The 16,832-nt window shown below is 46.7% G+C and overlaps 1 protein-coding gene across 2 annotated transcripts in view; it reads right to left on the reverse strand.

Annotated features, from left to right (window-relative positions):
- The window catches only part of mospd2 (motile sperm domain containing 2), a 94,985-nt gene that overhangs the window by 65,911 nt on the left and 12,242 nt on the right, over positions 1 to 16,832 (reverse strand). For both annotated transcript variants that reach the window (XM_041211037.1, XM_041211038.1), the window contains exons 3-5: positions 15,746 to 15,901; positions 13,723 to 13,809; positions 6,946 to 7,100 (exon numbers count right to left, since the gene is read on the reverse strand). In XM_041211037.1, coding sequence (XP_041066971.1) covers positions 6,946 to 7,100; positions 13,723 to 13,809; positions 15,746 to 15,901 — 398 coding nt within the window. The remainder of the gene's footprint in view (positions 1 to 6,945; positions 7,101 to 13,722; positions 13,810 to 15,745; positions 15,902 to 16,832) is intronic.

Here is a 16,832-nt window from a genome sequence, read left to right on the forward strand (position 1 = left end):
TTCTGGGAGGCATAACAATTAATAAGCAAAGCAAATACCAACATCAAGTAAAATAAATATGATTACAAGAAACTCATGAAATCAAATGAAACCAGAGTCTGGATAGAACTATTCTAGGATGAACCAGAGGCTCTTCAGTCATCTGTAAAAATTTAAAAGCAGCACTTAGGGGTAGGAATGGAAAATGGTTACTTTACAATGGAATTCAAAACTGTTTGTCATACAGACAAATATAGCTGTGTCTAGTTAACTTCAGAAAAATTCCAACCATCAGCTTTCTCCATATGGACCTTAAATACAACTCTAGCTTGTCAATAAAGTGTTAATGGTTTTAGATTTTTTTTTTACTTTAAGTGCAGGAGTAATTTCAACTTTTGCATTCTCTTCTAGTTAGTGCTATGCAAGGAATAAGAAATTTAGTGAAGGATAAAGATTTATGATAAGTATTTGTGATTTCTCCAAAATGAGATATTTTAAGAACACAGATTTATCTTTCAAAACTGAAGCTTATTTATGAAAAGATCAACAACTGGCATCTAAAAGTATTAGATTAATAGTTTATTAAGGCACTTTGAAATGCAATGAAGGTTGGGTTTGTAATAGGAAACAAGACAGTCACATTTCCCTCTACTGCTGTAGTGCCTTCTCCTGAGTTGGGGCTGCCAAGAGATAGACTCAAAACTAAGACTCGGCTGCTTCTGAATGATTTTTAGGCTTTATACCTCAAGCGATGTGCTTTGGTAGTTAAGATTCTGAAGCAACATTTCACACTTTTTTTTTGAAGTGGCTTTCAACACTGGACTCAAAGCACAAAAGTATTTGGTATAATGCACATGTGCTGCTCTAAAAGTTTGCATTTTGCTGGTGTAATATACATAACAAAATCCTACAAACAGCAATGTGATGATATATGTTTAACTGAGGGTTTAAAAATATCGGCCCGCAGGCCACAAGAATTCCCGTGCTGCTTTTCAAAACAGTATAGTATTTTATGTCCACTTGAGGAGACGAGAGAGAGAGGGGGGGGAAAGAGGGCGAGAGAGAGAGAGAGGGGGGGGAAAGAGGGCGAGAGAGAGAGAGAGGGGGGGGAAAGAGGGCGAGAGAGAGAGAGAGAGAGGGGGGGGGGAAGAGGGCGAGAGAGAGAGAGAGAGAGGGGGGGGGAAAGAGGGCGAGAGAGAGGGGGGGGGAAAGAGGGCGAGAGAGAGGGGGGGGGGAAGAGGGCGAGAGAGAGGGGGGGGGAAAGAGGGCGAGAGAGAGAGGGGGGGAAAGAGGGCGAGAGAGAGAGGGGGGGAAAGAGGGCGAGAGAGAGAGGGGGGGAAAGAGGGCGAGAGAGAGAGGGGGGGAAAGAGGGCGAGAGAGAGAGGGGGGGAAAGAGGGCGAGAGAGAGAGGGGGGGAAAGAGGGCGAGAGAGAGAGGGGGGGAAAGAGGGCGAGAGAGAGAGGGGGGGAAAGAGGGCGAGAGAGAGAGGGGGGGAAAGAGGGCGAGAGAGAGAGGGGGGGAAAGAGGGCGAGAGAGAGAGGGGGGGAAAGAGGGCGAGAGAGAGAGGGGGGGAAAGAGGGCGAGAGAGAGAGGGGGGGAAAGAGGGCGAGAGAGAGAGGGGGGGAAAGAGGGCGAGAGAGAGAGGGGGGGAAAGAGGGCGAGAGAGAGAGGGGGGGGAAAGAGGGCGAGAGAGAGAGGGGGGGAAAGAGGGCGAGAGAGAGAGGGGGGGAAAGAGGGCGAGAGAGAGAGGGGGGGGAAAGAGGGCGAGAGAGAGAGGGGGGGGAAAGAGGGCGAGAGAGAGAGGGGGGGAAAGAGGGCGAGAGAGAGAGGGGGGGAAAGAGGGCGAGAGAGAGAGGGGGGGAAAGAGGGCGAGAGAGAGAGGGGGGGAAAGAGGGCGAGAGAGAGAGGGGGGGAAAGAGGGCGAGAGAGAGAGGGGGGGAAAGAGGGCGAGAGAGAGAGGGGGGGGAAAGAGGGCGAGAGAGAGAGGGGGGGAAAGAGGGCGAGAGAGAGAGGGGGGGAAAGAGGGCGAGAGAGAGAGGGGGGGAAAGAGGGCGAGAGAGAGAGGGGGGGAAAGAGGGCGAGAGAGAGAGGGGGGGAAAGAGGGCGAGAGAGAGAGGGGGGGAAAGAGGGCGAGAGAGAGAGGGGGGGAAAGAGGGCGAGAGAGAGAGGGGGGGAAAGAGGGCGAGAGAGAGAGGGGGGGAAAGAGGGCGAGAGAGAGAGGGGGGGAAAGAGGGCGAGAGAGAGAGGGGGGGGAAAGAGGGCGAGAGAGAGAGGGGGGGAAAGAGGGCGAGAGAGAGAGGGGGGGAAAGAGGGCGAGAGAGAGAGGGGGGGAAAGAGGGCGAGAGAGAGAGGGGGGGGAAAGAGGGCGAGAGAGAGAGGGGGGGAAAGAGGGCGAGAGAGAGAGGGGGGGGAAAGAGGGCGAGAGAGAGAGGGGGGGGAAAGAGGGCGAGAGAGAGAGGGGGGGAAAGAGGGCGAGAGAGAGAGGGGGGGAAAGAGGGCGAGAGAGAGAGGGGGGGAAAGAGGGCGAGAGAGAGAGGGGGGGAAAGAGGGCGAGAGAGAGAGGGGGGGAAAGAGGGCGAGAGAGAGAGGGGGGGAAAGAGGGCGAGAGAGAGAGGGGGGGAAAGAGGGCGAGAGAGAGAGGGGGGGAAAGAGGGCGAGAGAGAGAGGGGGGGGAAAGAGGGCGAGAGAGAGAGGGGGGGAAAGAGGGCGAGAGAGAGAGGGGGGGAAAGAGGGCGAGAGAGAGAGGGGGGGGAAAGAGGGCGAGAGAGAGAGGGGGGGAAAGAGGGCGAGAGAGAGAGGGGGGGAAAGAGGGCGAGAGAGAGAGGGGGGGAAAGAGGGCGAGAGAGAGAGGGGGGGAAAGAGGGCGAGAGAGAGAGGGGGGGAAAGAGGGCGAGAGAGAGAGGGGGGGAAAGAGGGCGAGAGAGAGAGGGGGGGAAAGAGGGCGAGAGAGAGAGGGGGGGAAAGAGGGCGAGAGAGAGAGGGGGGGAAAGAGGGCGAGAGAGAGAGGGGGGGAAAGAGGGCGAGAGAGAGAGGGGGGGAAAGAGGGCGAGAGAGAGAGGGGGGGAAAGAGGGCGAGAGAGAGAGGGGGGGAAAGAGGGCGAGAGAGAGAGGGGGGGAAAGAGGGCGAGAGAGAGAGGGGGGGAAAGAGGGCGAGAGAGAGAGGGGGGGAAAGAGGGCGAGAGAGAGAGGGGGGGAAAGAGGGCGAGAGAGAGAGGGGGGGAAAGAGGGCGAGAGAGAGAGGGGGGGAAAGAGGGCGAGAGAGAGAGGGGGGGAAAGAGGGCGAGAGAGAGAGGGGGGGAAAGAGGGCGAGAGAGAGAGGGGGGGAAAGAGGGCGAGAGAGAGAGGGGGGGAAAGAGGGCGAGAGAGAGAGGGGGGGAAAGAGGGCGAGAGAGAGAGGGGGGGAAAGAGGGCGAGAGAGAGAGGGGGGGAAAGAGGGCGAGAGAGAGAGGGGGGGAAAGAGGGCGAGAGAGAGAGGGGGGGAAAGAGGGCGAGAGAGAGAGGGGGGGGAAAGAGGGCGAGAGAGAGAGGGGGGGAAAGAGGGCGAGAGAGAGAGGGGGGGAAAGAGGGCGAGAGAGAGAGGGGGGGAAAGAGGGCGAGAGAGAGAGGGGGGGAAAGAGGGCGAGAGAGAGAGGGGGGGAAAGAGGGCGAGAGAGAGAGGGGGGGGAAAGAGGGCGAGAGAGAGAGGGGGGGAAAGAGGGCGAGAGAGAGAGGGGGGGAAAGAGGGCGAGAGAGAGAGGGGGGGAAAGAGGGCGAGAGAGAGAGGGGGGGAAAGAGGGCGAGAGAGAGAGGGGGGGAAAGAGGGCGAGAGAGAGAGGGGGGGAAAGAGGGCGAGAGAGAGAGGGGGGGAAAGAGGGCGAGAGAGAGAGGGGGGGAAAGAGGGCGAGAGAGAGAGGGGGGGAAAGAGGGCGAGAGAGAGAGGGGGGGAAAGAGGGCGAGAGAGAGAGGGGGGGAAAGAGGGCGAGAGAGAGAGGGGGGGAAAGAGGGCGAGAGAGAGAGGGGGGGAAAGAGGGCGAGAGAGAGAGGGGGGGAAAGAGGGCGAGAGAGAGAGGGGGGGAAAGAGGGCGAGAGAGAGAGGGGGGGAAAGAGGGCGAGAGAGAGAGGGGGGGAAAGAGGGCGAGAGAGAGAGGGGGGGAAAGAGGGCGAGAGAGAGAGGGGGGGAAAGAGGGCGAGAGAGAGAGGGGGGGAAAGAGGGCGAGAGAGAGAGGGGGGGAAAGAGGGCGAGAGAGAGAGGGGGGGAAAGAGGGCGAGAGAGAGAGGGGGGGAAAGAGGGCGAGAGAGAGAGGGGGGGAAAGAGGGCGAGAGAGAGAGGGGGGGAAAGAGGGCGAGAGAGAGAGGGGGGGAAAGAGGGCGAGAGAGAGAGGGGGGGAAAGAGGGCGAGAGAGAGAGGGGGGGAAAGAGGGCGAGAGAGAGAGGGGGGGAAAGAGGGCGAGAGAGAGAGGGGGGGAAAGAGGGCGAGAGAGAGAGGGGGGGAAAGAGGGCGAGAGAGAGAGGGGGGGAAAGAGGGCGAGAGAGAGAGGGGGGGAAAGAGGGCGAGAGAGAGAGGGGGGGAAAGAGGGCGAGAGAGAGAGGGGGGGGAAAGAGGGCGAGAGAGAGAGGGGGGGAAAGAGGGCGAGAGAGAGAGGGGGGGAAAGAGGGCGAGAGAGAGAGGGGGGGAAAGAGGGCGAGAGAGAGAGGGGGGGGAAAGAGGGCGAGAGAGAGAGGGGGGGGAAAAGAGGGCGAGAGAGAGAGGGGGGGGAAAGAGGGCGAGAGAGAGAGGGGGGGGAAAGAGGGCGAGAGAGAGAGGGGGGGAAAGAGGGCGAGAGAGAGAGGGGGGGAAAGAGGGCGAGAGAGAGAGGGGGGGAAAGAGGGCGAGAGAGAGAGGGGGGGAAAGAGGGCGAGAGAGAGAGGGGGGGAAAGAGGGCGAGAGAGAGAGGGGGGGAAAGAGGGCGAGAGAGAGAGGGGGGGAAAGAGGGCGAGAGAGAGAGGGGGGGAAAGAGGGCGAGAGAGAGAGGGGGGGAAAGAGGGCGAGAGAGAGAGGGGGGGGAAGAGGGCGAGAGAGAGAGGGGGGGAAGAGGGGAAGAGAGAGGGGGGGAAAGAGGGGAAGAGAGAGAGGGGGGGAAACAGGGCGAGAGAGAGAGGGGGGGAAAGAGGGCGAGAGAGAGAGGGGGGGAAAGAGGGCGAGAGAGAGAGGGGGGAAAGAGGGGGAGAGAGAGAGGGGGGGAAGGGGCGAGAGAGAGAGGGGGGAAGAGGGCGAGGAGGGGGCGAGGGCGAGGGAGGGGCGAGGGCGAGGGAGGGGGCGAGGGCGAGGGAGGGGGCGAGGGCGAGGGAGGGGGCGAGGGCGAGGGAAGGGGGCGAGGGCGAGGGAGGGGGCGAGGGCGAGGGAGGGGGCGAGGGCGAGGGAGGGGGCGAGGGCGAGGGAGGGGGCGAGGGCGAGGGAGGGGGCCGAGGGCGAGGGAGGGGGCGAGGGCGAGGGAGGGGGCGAGGGCGAGGGAGGGGGCGAGGGCGAGGGAGGGGGCGAGGGCGAGGGAGGGGGCGAGGGCGAGGGAGGGGGCGAGGGCGAGGGAGGGGGCGAGGGCGAGGGAGGGGGCGAGGGCGAGGGAGGGGGCGAGGGCGAGGGAGGGGGCGAGGGCGAGGGAGGGGGCGAGGGCGAGGGAGGGGGCGAGGGCGAGGGAGGGGCGAGGGCGAGGGAGGGGGCGAGGGCGAGAGAGGGGGCGAGGGCGAGAGAGGGGGCGAGGGCGAGAGAGGGGGCGAGGGCGAGAGAGGGGGCGAGGGCGAGAGAGGGGGCGAGGGCGAGGAGAGGGGGCGAGGGCGAGAGAGGGGGCGAGGGCGAGAGAGGGGGCGAGGGCGAGAGAGGGGGCGAGGGCGTGAGAGGGGGCGAGGGCGAGAGAGGGGGCGAGGGCGAGAGAGGGGGCGAGGGCGAGAGAGGGGCGAGGGCGAGAGAGGGGGCGAGGGCGAGAGAGGGGGCGAGGGCGAGAGAGGGGGCGAGGGCGAGAGAGGGGGCGAGGGCGAGAGAGGGGGCGAGGGCGAGAGAGGGGGCGAGGGCGAGAGAGGGGGCGAGGGCGAGAGAGGGGGCGAGGGCGAGAGAGGGGGCGAGGGCGAGAGAGGGGGCGAGGGCGAGAGAGGGGGCGAGGGCGAGAGAGGGGGCGAGGGCGAGAGAGGGGGCGAGGGCGAGAGAGGGGGCGAGGGCGAGAGAGGGGGCGAGGGCGAGAGAGGGGGCGAGGGGGCGAGAGAGGGGGCGAGGGGGCGAGAGAGGGGGCGAGGGGGCGGGAGAGAGAGAGAGAGAGAGAGATAGATAGAGAGAGGGGGAAGGGAGAGAGGGGGAAAAAGTGTGGCTTCAGTTTAATGTCTCATCCAGGTGGGGATTTACAACCATGCCACATTCCCTCAGTACTGCCCGAGGTAGTGGATTATTGGATTAAATCTCTGGAGAAGGATATAAACCCACAACCTTCTGACTCAGAAGCAAATGTGCTGCCACTGAGCCAAGGCTGACACTTAACTCTGAATTAATCGATAGAACTGCTCTTTCTTACAGAATATTAATTCCTCCTTCATTTTATATTTCCATACCAGCTAAAAGGGTGGACAAGACCACCAAACCAATGCCAACTGTGCTCTGAACACAGTGACAGCACCCTTTCTCCACGTATGCAAGAAAGACACCTTCACTTGCTAGCTCCATCAGGGTTTCATCATGTAGGAACTATAAGCCAAGTGCAATAATACTTCAAGATACAACAACAACTTCAATAATCAATTCTTAACTATTTTAAAACAAATTTGGAATCAACAAAGGGTGTTTTTTTTCTATACCAGATTATACATTGATTAAAAATTTGAAATGAAATATTAAGTTATGACATAGGTTCAAGTGATTCATATCTAAACAGCTGAGAGAGATATTACCCATTAGAAAAAAATCTCCAAAGTAAGCCGTAAGCAATATTTTATGCATGCAGAAAGAACACAATGTTGAGGTACTCTTACTATATTGCTTAATCCAGTCTCAGTCAGATCAAACACCACTGTAAGAGGTTTTCCTTGCTCTCTTTTGGCATAACGTTCCAACCAGAAGGCTACATACTTCTTTTTGTCCAAAGATGTCTTTGCATCCTTGACATGTAACTTCACTCTAAACCAAACTGGAAGGTAGAAGAGAAAAAAAAATCAAAGCTCAATCAGCCCTCAGTTATTATGGCTGCATGAATCATGTCAGTATCAGTGTTATTCCCCATCGTATCACTGAACTTTATAGACAATATTGTTCACTTAATCTTTAAAGGAGTCCCACAAATGAAACCTCTATCTTTGCCACTTATTTTTTGTGTTTACACTAACTATGCGGACCATCAAGCAAAATAATTACCTGGAAGGACATCATCAGGGGAAGGACATTATCAGGGAAATGTCTATCAGTAAAAAGTTATTAGAACAAGTTGCATTTCTACCGAGCCATTTGGTTTAAAACTAGTTCTGTATCCTCGCACGATGAAGCTAAATAACTCCTGCACGCCACATTATTTAGGTTGACAGAGAGAGACAAAGGCACTGTTTTTGCAGAAGTAATGGTGAAGCCATTAGTGCTCCCATGTCAGATATACGGTTAAATGGGGGAATCAGGAAGTTACCATCTGATTTGCTCTGCTCCTCCACAAACTTCGCTGGAACCTCACCAAGATATTCAGCATTAAAAGGCTATGTGTAGCCACTAAATATACCAGAAAAAAATTTAGGGCTGCTGTATTCCAATTTAAGTGATTTTTTTAATACTGTAATAAGTTAATAGTTGCTGCCAAACAACCTCCCTGCCATTGAAAGTTTGTTTCGATAAGCGTAGAGTCTTATTCCTGCGGATTTGCATTATGGTTAAAAATTTTGAAAAGCACTCGTTTTTTATTTCCCTTTTGTCTCTTCTCTTGATTCCATCTTGTTTTACCTTTCTCTATTTTGCTTTCTGTACATGATATTACATAGAATTAAATATTAACACATTTCCTGGTTCAGGCTCTGCATCGTTCACTGTGGGCTCTTAATCTGATTGGTTGACCTGATCTCACAGGCCACAGGTCCTCTGTGGAGGGCACTGATATGGATTTCCAATCACTGCAAACTGCCAAGCAAAAGCCCATGAAATGTCTTTGGGCACCTGTAAACATCGTAAACGATGAGCGCCGTTTCTTTGTCACTGATCATAAAATCTGAGCCCACCGTAATTCTTAGGCACCAAATTTCCTTTTGTAAAGCAGCCTTGAAACCAAACCATTACATGTATGCCATAAATAATCACTGAGCAGTGTAACTGCTGAAATCAACATTAATGGATGACTTTGGTTACATTGATATTGCAAATTTTCAGTTGTCAGCATTCAATCCCGTGGCAGTGTTATTTACCAGTAAGATGTGCAAGTTTCAATCATTCGTCTACACCATTCACATTTTTGTTTGCAGATTGAGAAAGTCAGATTGCGAGACAAGCTAGCAATGAATTATTTTGACCCTCATTAAATCAGAACAAATTAAGCACACGCTGCCGCAGATTGTTCAAAAGCACTGTAGGACATGACCTACATCCTAGGTTCATTAACCTTTAAACAACGTGAGTCATCATAAAACTCCAAGCAAACCAATGTCAAATCACATGAACAAAGCAGAATTAGATTTGTAGCAACTGTCCCCCAAAATTACATTATCACAGCAAAATCATTTAAGTATTCTACGCACACATATTCATAGGCAAAATATTTTACATCAAAGGTTTTACTGTTTTTAACGGGACAGCAATATAAAAGTTAATGCTCTTAATATCATACTACCAGCTCTTGCATTAGTCCCTTTCAACAACAGTGTGACTCCATGCACAGGTCTGATTGTCAACTTCCAAATACTAGTTAAATAATGCTGAGGAGAAACAGGAGCAAATCTCCAACATAAAAAGGTTTAAAGGACATAAGCTCCCAGACAGTTGAGTATCCTGGCTTCAGACAGTCATAATGCATTGTGAAAAAAGATTTGCATTTACGTAATGCCTTTCATGACTACAGGGCACCTCAAAGCCAATGAGGTACTTTTGAAGTGTAGTCACTTGTTGCAATGTAGGAAATATGGCAGCCAATTTCAGCATGGCCACAAATCTGTGAAAATGGCCAGATAATCTGTTTTTATGATGTTGATTGAGGAACATCTATTGGCCAAGACAACAGGTATAATTCCCCTGCTCTTCTCTGAATTAGTGCCATGGGATCTTTTATGTGAACTCATCCCCTTTGGCAGGGAGAATAATAAAACAGTAGACTATTTAAATGGTGAGAGATTGCAGAACTCAGAAGTACAGAAGGATCTGGGTGCCCTGGTACAAGAACCTCAAGAAGTTAGTGTGCAGGTACAGCAAGTGATTAGGAAGACAAATGAGATGTTGACATTTATTGCAAGGGGAATGGAATATAAAAATAGGGATGTTTTACTGCAGCTGTACAGGTCATTGATGAGACTACATCTGGAGCATGGAATTTCAGTTTTAGTCTCCTTATTTGAAAAAGGATATAATTGTATTAGAAGCAGTTCAGAGAAGGCTCATTCCACTCATTCCTGGGATGAAGGGCTTATTTAATGAAGAAAAGTTGAACAGGTTGGGCCTATACCCATTGGGATTTAGGAGAATGAGAGGTGATCATATTGAAACATACAAGATCCTGAGGGCTGGATACCAGGAGGACGTTTCCTCTTGTGGGAGAGACTAGAAGTAGGAGAGACAGATTAAAAATAAGAGGTTTAAGGCAGAGACAAGTAGACATTTTCTCTCTCAGAAGGTTATTAATCTGTGGAATTCTCTTCCCCAGAAAGCAGCGGAGGCTGGTCATTGAATATAATCAAGGCTGAGTTACATAGATTTTTGATAGACAAGGGAGTTAAAGGTTATGGGGGCAGAAAAAGGAAAGTGGAGTTGAGACCACAATCAGCTCAGCCATGATCTTATTGAATGGCGGAGCAGGCCCAAAGGGCCGAATGGCCTCCTCCTGCTCCTAAGTCCTGTGTTTCAACATCTACCTAAGGGGGCAGACAGGGCCTCGGTTTACTGAGCCATCTGAAAGATGGCACCTCAGAAAAATGCAGGACTCCCTCAGTACTGCACTAGAACACAGCCTAGACTTTGGTGCTCAAATCCTGCAGTGGGACAAGAACACACAATGCTCTTATTCAAGGAGTGAGAGTGCTACTGACTGAGCCACAACTGACACACAAATCCAAAGGAAACCCAAAGATGGCAAGACTACCTACAGAAGATCATTTCACATCTCCTGTGTAGTGAGCTCAAGAATCAAATCGGCAACGCTCTAGTGACATTATCGGCTTTACGTCAATGTATACCAATGAAAACCACCGACACAAATTGGTGTGAAGACCATTTTCCTGTCAGAAACAATGTAATCTACATGCTCAATGTAATATGCTGGGGTATCGTTACTGCTAGAAAGAAAACAATTTGCCATTTACCATTAAGGTCTATATTCAATGATGAAATATGGAAACCTGAACAGATTTAATTATACATTTTGGTTATTCCCTCCCACCACCACCTCCTTGCAAAAGGGGTACTTGGAACTGGCAATTTTCGCCTCATTTTGGTGTATTGTCATGAAGCTATTAACATATATAATATTTTGGAAAATATTTTTCTTTTAAAATAGAGATTTGGTCTGTGGGTATGTCTTAACTGGATTGAAGCCAGCTAGTCTGGGTGCTTTGATGTACTACATTGAGATGTAAACAGAGATAGCGTGCATTTGCATTTTTTGAAGAGCATTCAAGGAGTGGGGTGAAAACTTCACGCCTTTCTAACAGCTACTAAGCAATATGTTTATATTACTAATAAAATAGGTACAATGAATGGGGTTTCATTGTTAAAATGTAAAGTTCAAAGAGACTGGTGAGACAATGAGAATTTGAATTCAATCAATCAGTGGCGGTTGGTATGACTTTAGTAGTTTTTGGGTGTGCAGGCAGAGGCAACGCAAGATCAAAAGGCAGCTGCAAGCCTCCAAATGGCTCCACAGTGAAAAGAACCTCATTTTGAATTCGTAAGGTGAAAATGCTTCGCCTGGTGTATGGTTAAGTTTATGGGTTGCTGTTGCCTTAATGGGGATTACTTTATAAATTTGTTAAAAGTTATGACAGTAGTAATTTGTAGCCATGTGTACATATATTTTAACCTATGTAAATTAAAATATGTTTCATATAGTTTAATGTCGAGAACTAGTGGTCTGATTCCTGAGTTTAGAGTCGCATCTCAAACAAAACACTAAAATTTATCGGTTATGACTGTTGTTTAAAGTTCCCCTCTGGGATTTGTGAAATAACTCCACTTTACCAACTGCATCGGTCATAACGTGTATAAAAAGCCCAATGATAGTTTAACTACTATAATGCTTAATTGCATCTTCCAAGTCCATTGCTAGAATTATGAAATCGCCAAACTACACTAGTGGTAACAAATAATGGGGCACTAGTATGTTTCAGCACCTAGTTGGAAGACTCCACTAACCTATTTCTATAAGCTCACATTCATTACTGGTCGGTCAGACAACACACTTTTGTTGGAGGCCCATGGTTGTCTAAGAAATTTTCATATGTACCTTCTACTGGCCTGATCCAGAAAGCCCACTGGGGCATATTCTACTTCGGTGCAGGATGGCAACTGCCCAGGCTCAGCAGCTTATTCTACCATCTGGTTAAAGTTTAATTAACTTAAACTCAGCAGTTTATTGGATAAGGTATGGATTGCTTTCCACCACATATCTACCAAGGTGCACCTTACCTATTAAGGTGTTCACTTGCAGGGTTTGAGTCAAGTGGAAAGAATACACAGCAAATTAATGCCTTAAAATACATGACTGTAGACCTCTTGAATTAACAAGATCAATGCCTCTGAACTTCTGCCACAAAGCTCATATCACTTGGTGCTAAAGTGCCCTTTTTTCAAGGAAGACAGTCACTTGATGATCAAGTGTAGATTTGAACTAATGGAATTAGCACTTTCAAAAAAATAGTACATCATACAGTATCATAAAATGACCAATTTGCAAGTCATCCAAGAATTGGAATTTTTTTTAAACCTCAAGATTATGAGATAGCTTGTCATTAATCTAAAAGCTAAGTAAATTTTATATCTTGGCCCTCAAAAAAACCTAAGATCTAGGCCAGAATTGTTATAAAAGATCATTCATAGCTAAAATAAACTCAACCCTAATTATATGAATTAGGTAGCATCCTGGAATTACTGCGATACGAACAGGGTTATTTTCCCTTTTTAATGTTATAGAACCAAACCAAGAAAAAAAAATGTTTAAAAAAAGAAAAATCAATCCACAATTTCTAAATAGTGGCGATATGAAAAATGCACAAGTAGCAAAATTTTTTTAATGAATTCTGCATGATCTTAAATGTTATCAAGAACAATATTGAGACATACCGGTCACTCATTCTCAATTCATTAAATCAAACAGCCAGTAAGAGATATGCTGAGAGCAGACATTTTGTGCAAAATCTCTGACAATAGGTGACAATCTAAGTATGAAGGGAGGAATTAAGGAGCGATTGAGAAGAACATTCTTCCCCTTTATAGTCAGAATGGTCACACTTATCCTTAGAACATAAAAGGTCAAATGCCATGTTACATTAACACCTCCTTTCGATGTCCACACTTTGAAATAAATTTATCTCAAAGGACTGCATATATCACATTTTACAAATAGTTGTGCATGTGATGGGACCACTTTAGAAAATGGTACTTACTCTTTTTTAAGCCAAAGGGAAAATATCAATAGCTCACAGCACCACATGTGCAATTTGAGGAATTTCAGAGTTCACAGCCATTTCAGTTTAAAATGGTGCAGGCCATTGGGATTAATGGCAGATTGCAACATCAAAGTTCTGGCACAGACATGAGGAGTGCCTTTTGTGCTATAAATTTCTATTGTTCTAGCTTATGGATTGAATCAGTCTGACATGCTTCCCTTCCATTAAAATCATTTCAACTTTTTGCTCTCATATAGTACAAAGCTCAATCCTGTATCAAAGTCAGGAAAGACTAATTCTACTCAGATCTCTTCAAATCAGGCCTAAATAGATCAATAGTCTTTCTGTGTTCCAACAACGGTACTAAGTGGAATACTCACAAAGCAGTTTCAACTATTCTTGGGATGGGGTGAGAAAACTCATGCAACAGAAAGCGAAAGTCAGTTGCACATCAGTCATTCTTTGCCAAAAACTGAAATGGCTAGATTGTAAATTTATGAACATTGTGCCAGTTAATTGTATGAATGCATTTCCCATATTTAATTGTTATCCCTATACTGAGCAGCAAGATGGAATAGCAAGCAATCCTCAATTCCTCACTGTAAAATCAAATGTTTATTTACGCCAAAATTTAACTGTGTAGTTATCTAGGAAACACTGCTGGAAAGAGTACCATAATTTAACCTTTCACTTGAAATAACCCAGATGATATTTGATTGTCAGAATATTATTTACTCAAATTAAAGCAAAATGTATCCAATTTTCCTAAAAAATAAATGTTGGATTGAAGTAGAATCTCAAGGGTGAAGAACCATTTTTCATAGATGGTCAGCCATAATGGCAGGGACAGAAATAAGAAATTTTGCACCAAGTCTGTTCCACCAATTTGCCCATGGCTAATCTGCATTTTAACTCCATTTACCTGCATAGTCTGCAAATTGTATCCCATAAATAAATGAGTTTTTAACTTACACATTTTGTTGCCTTCTTTATCATACCCATGAAGGTAAACAGCTCCAGTTTCAAAAGTCCATCGAGGAAGGTTGGACTCACTTAAATCTGCAATACAAGTAAAAACATAATTATACAAATGACTAATTTATGTTTTTACTTAGCTTAGTATTCATCCCATCTGCTGCCAATGTCTTAGTAAATCTTTCAACAAAATACGCATGATATCCTTAAATTGAAGGCCTAATGGAACTACTTTACAAGAATATGATTCACAAATTATGAGCAACTTCACCTCTCTGTTAGTCTCACTTGCACAGTAATTGAGACATGGTAGTTTGTCTCAGCTGCCAAAGTAAATGGAGACACAGAAAACAAATGATCCTAAGTTCCCAGTCCTGAGCACTCACATGACCTTTGCTGAAATGTGCATGAATGCAAATTTAGAACAGGTAGGCTCTAAAGAAGGGCTGCTCCTGCAGAGCTCCAGCTGAAACAAGTTAGTTAAAAAGAGCCAGACTGTGAAAACTACAAAGGCAGATGCTGCAATCTGATCTAGAATCTTGAAGAATTTTTTGCCAGAATCAACAGTCTGCAATGTCGATACTGGTTTCTTAATGGATGTACACTTGTCTGAACAAAGAAAGCCCTCACTGGGTTGTCCAAGCTAATTACTGCTAACTACAACTGGTATTTTTTGTAATTGATTAAGAACCACAGCTCTTTGGGCTGTGCTAGCAGCTTCAACGAGCCAACCATCCAACTACAGATATACATTTGCAGTGTCCTTGGGTGTGATGCAACCACAAACATTTGTGGAAAACCTGGATATCAGTATCTGTTGAAGCAGCCTTCAAAATCAAGAACACATCTTGCAGTACTCAGTGCTGAATGATTCAAATAAACAGATTATAATTCAGAACTTGAAAGATATTACATTGCTTTTGCAAGTTATACATCATATATTAGACAAATAGAATTAAGTAGAATTATTAGACAAGTTTTAATGCACCAGCAAAAATATCTTACAGCCCATCATACGTGCTTTTTGAGATTACCCGTAGTTTTCACACATTAAAATCAGCATTACATCTATCAAAGTTTTCAGTTTTTCCTAAGTAACTTAGCTGTAAGCATAGAAATGAAACATAACAAAGTTGCCAATAAAATAAACATTCCAGGAAATAACTAGGACTGTCAAACAGTTTCAAAAATTAATCCTAATTAAAATTTTTAATTGGTTAATCTTGATTTAAGTCACATACTTAATTGATACAATTACTGCATCCATCTTTTTCAAATGTGTTCTGTACCTATTTTTAAAAGTTGTAACAGACCTCTTCAAATTTATGCTGTATTACTAAAGCAGTTAGTGAATGAAGAAATGACCAGGAAGAGGGCTACATTTTAATAAAGCTAAAAACCAAGCTCCACAAAATTGTAGCACCACCTCAGTCTGGCACACAATCTGAATTCCTGTATGGAAAAGCCAGCTAAACCACTGCTTGCTGTCAGGTATATCATAAATCAGTAAGGTTTCTTTTTTATTAATTTATTGATTCACTAACTATGTAACTCATATACTGTGTGTTTCAGCTATCCCACGAATATATTCACTGCACAAAGTTTTATCTTTCTGAAAACCATAAATGTTCCAATTTTCCACCGCCATCACCCTTCCAACTTTGTTTCGACCCAATTGTTTGCCCTCAACAGTCACCAAAAATCAACAGGTTAATTGCTTATTTATCTCACTGTGGCTTGTGGGGTCTTGCTGTGCACAAAATAAACAACATTTACCTACAGATGTCACCACAGTGCAAAGAAATTCATTGCAGTGGAATGTTTTAAGATATTTCTAAGGTGTACATTACATTAATAGAATAATAAAAAAATGCACACCTTTCTTTCTTCTCTAGGATGTAATCAAACAGATGTTAATACAGGTAATTGGCCTTGAAGCCAGGTTTTAAAGATAGACTGTGAAAAGAATTTAAAGTAATTGTTATCCTATATGTATATTTTCAAATTGCTAGCAACTTACCAAGAACAGAAAAGTCTTTTCTCCATTGAAAACTGTCATCAATCATTTTCAATGTGTCATCCACGTTGTGATGTCTCCATTGCAGATAGCTCTCAACCCACCCATCATCTTGTTTTAGTCTTTCAACATCTCGGGAATCATATTTTTCAGCCTTGTCTACAGGAAAAGACATTGCTATTAGAAGACCGAAGAAAACTTCCCTACAAACAAATGAAATTGATTTCTATTCATTTATTATTTGTATTTTTAACCAAGTGTAGTAATAGTATCCCCACAACTCAGGCACTGGAGCTAAGATCAAACAGTTCACACTCATCTAAGCCAAAGCCTAACTTGGCCTAGGTCAGAAAATTTCCCTGCAATTTAGTCTTTCCTCAATTTAGGAGACAGTCTCATAGTTCTAACATAAGATACAAATTATACTATCCATGTAAAAGCAGATTTAAAAGTAGGGGCATTCATAATACAATGCTTCAAAGTACCATTTGCCAAAACATCTTAGGACTAACTAGTGCTTGACAAAACATTGTAGATTCCATAGATGGCTGTTGTATATATCTGACAGGGGATCTGGCAGAAATTAACACTGGAGTTATGAGTAGAACAAAAACCAAATAGATCAGCAATATTTAAACTACTTGACTTAGCCAAGGTCAGCAGAGTGAATCTCACATACCACAACAAGTAAAAAAGGAACATATTATCAAGATTTCTGATACGGTCTATGAAATCACAACGCCATCACATCAGTCGGTGGTCACTGGTGGGAGATCTCAAACCATTTCTCACACACATACAACCTAAATACCACTACTTTAAATGGGAACTTGCATATAGACTTAATTCACAACGAGAAAGCTTCCATTATATCTCACTATATATGGCAGACATGCAAAATTGTTGGAATTAAGTGAAGTTGTAAAAAAAAGAAAGTTTAAATATGTACATTGCAAAGTGCAATAATCCAAGACTATCTGATCTGAAACCTAGGTCAAGTGTGGAGAAAAGCTCCCATTATGCCACCTGACACCGAGATAAAACACAACTCTGCTTCAGCTGACACTGACATTTTCAGTGTCTCACCAGC

This window comes from Carcharodon carcharias, chromosome 18 (genome assembly GCF_017639515.1).
Source record: "Carcharodon carcharias isolate sCarCar2 chromosome 18, sCarCar2.pri, whole genome shotgun sequence".
Classification (NCBI taxonomy): domain Eukaryota; kingdom Metazoa; phylum Chordata; class Chondrichthyes; order Lamniformes; family Lamnidae; genus Carcharodon; species Carcharodon carcharias.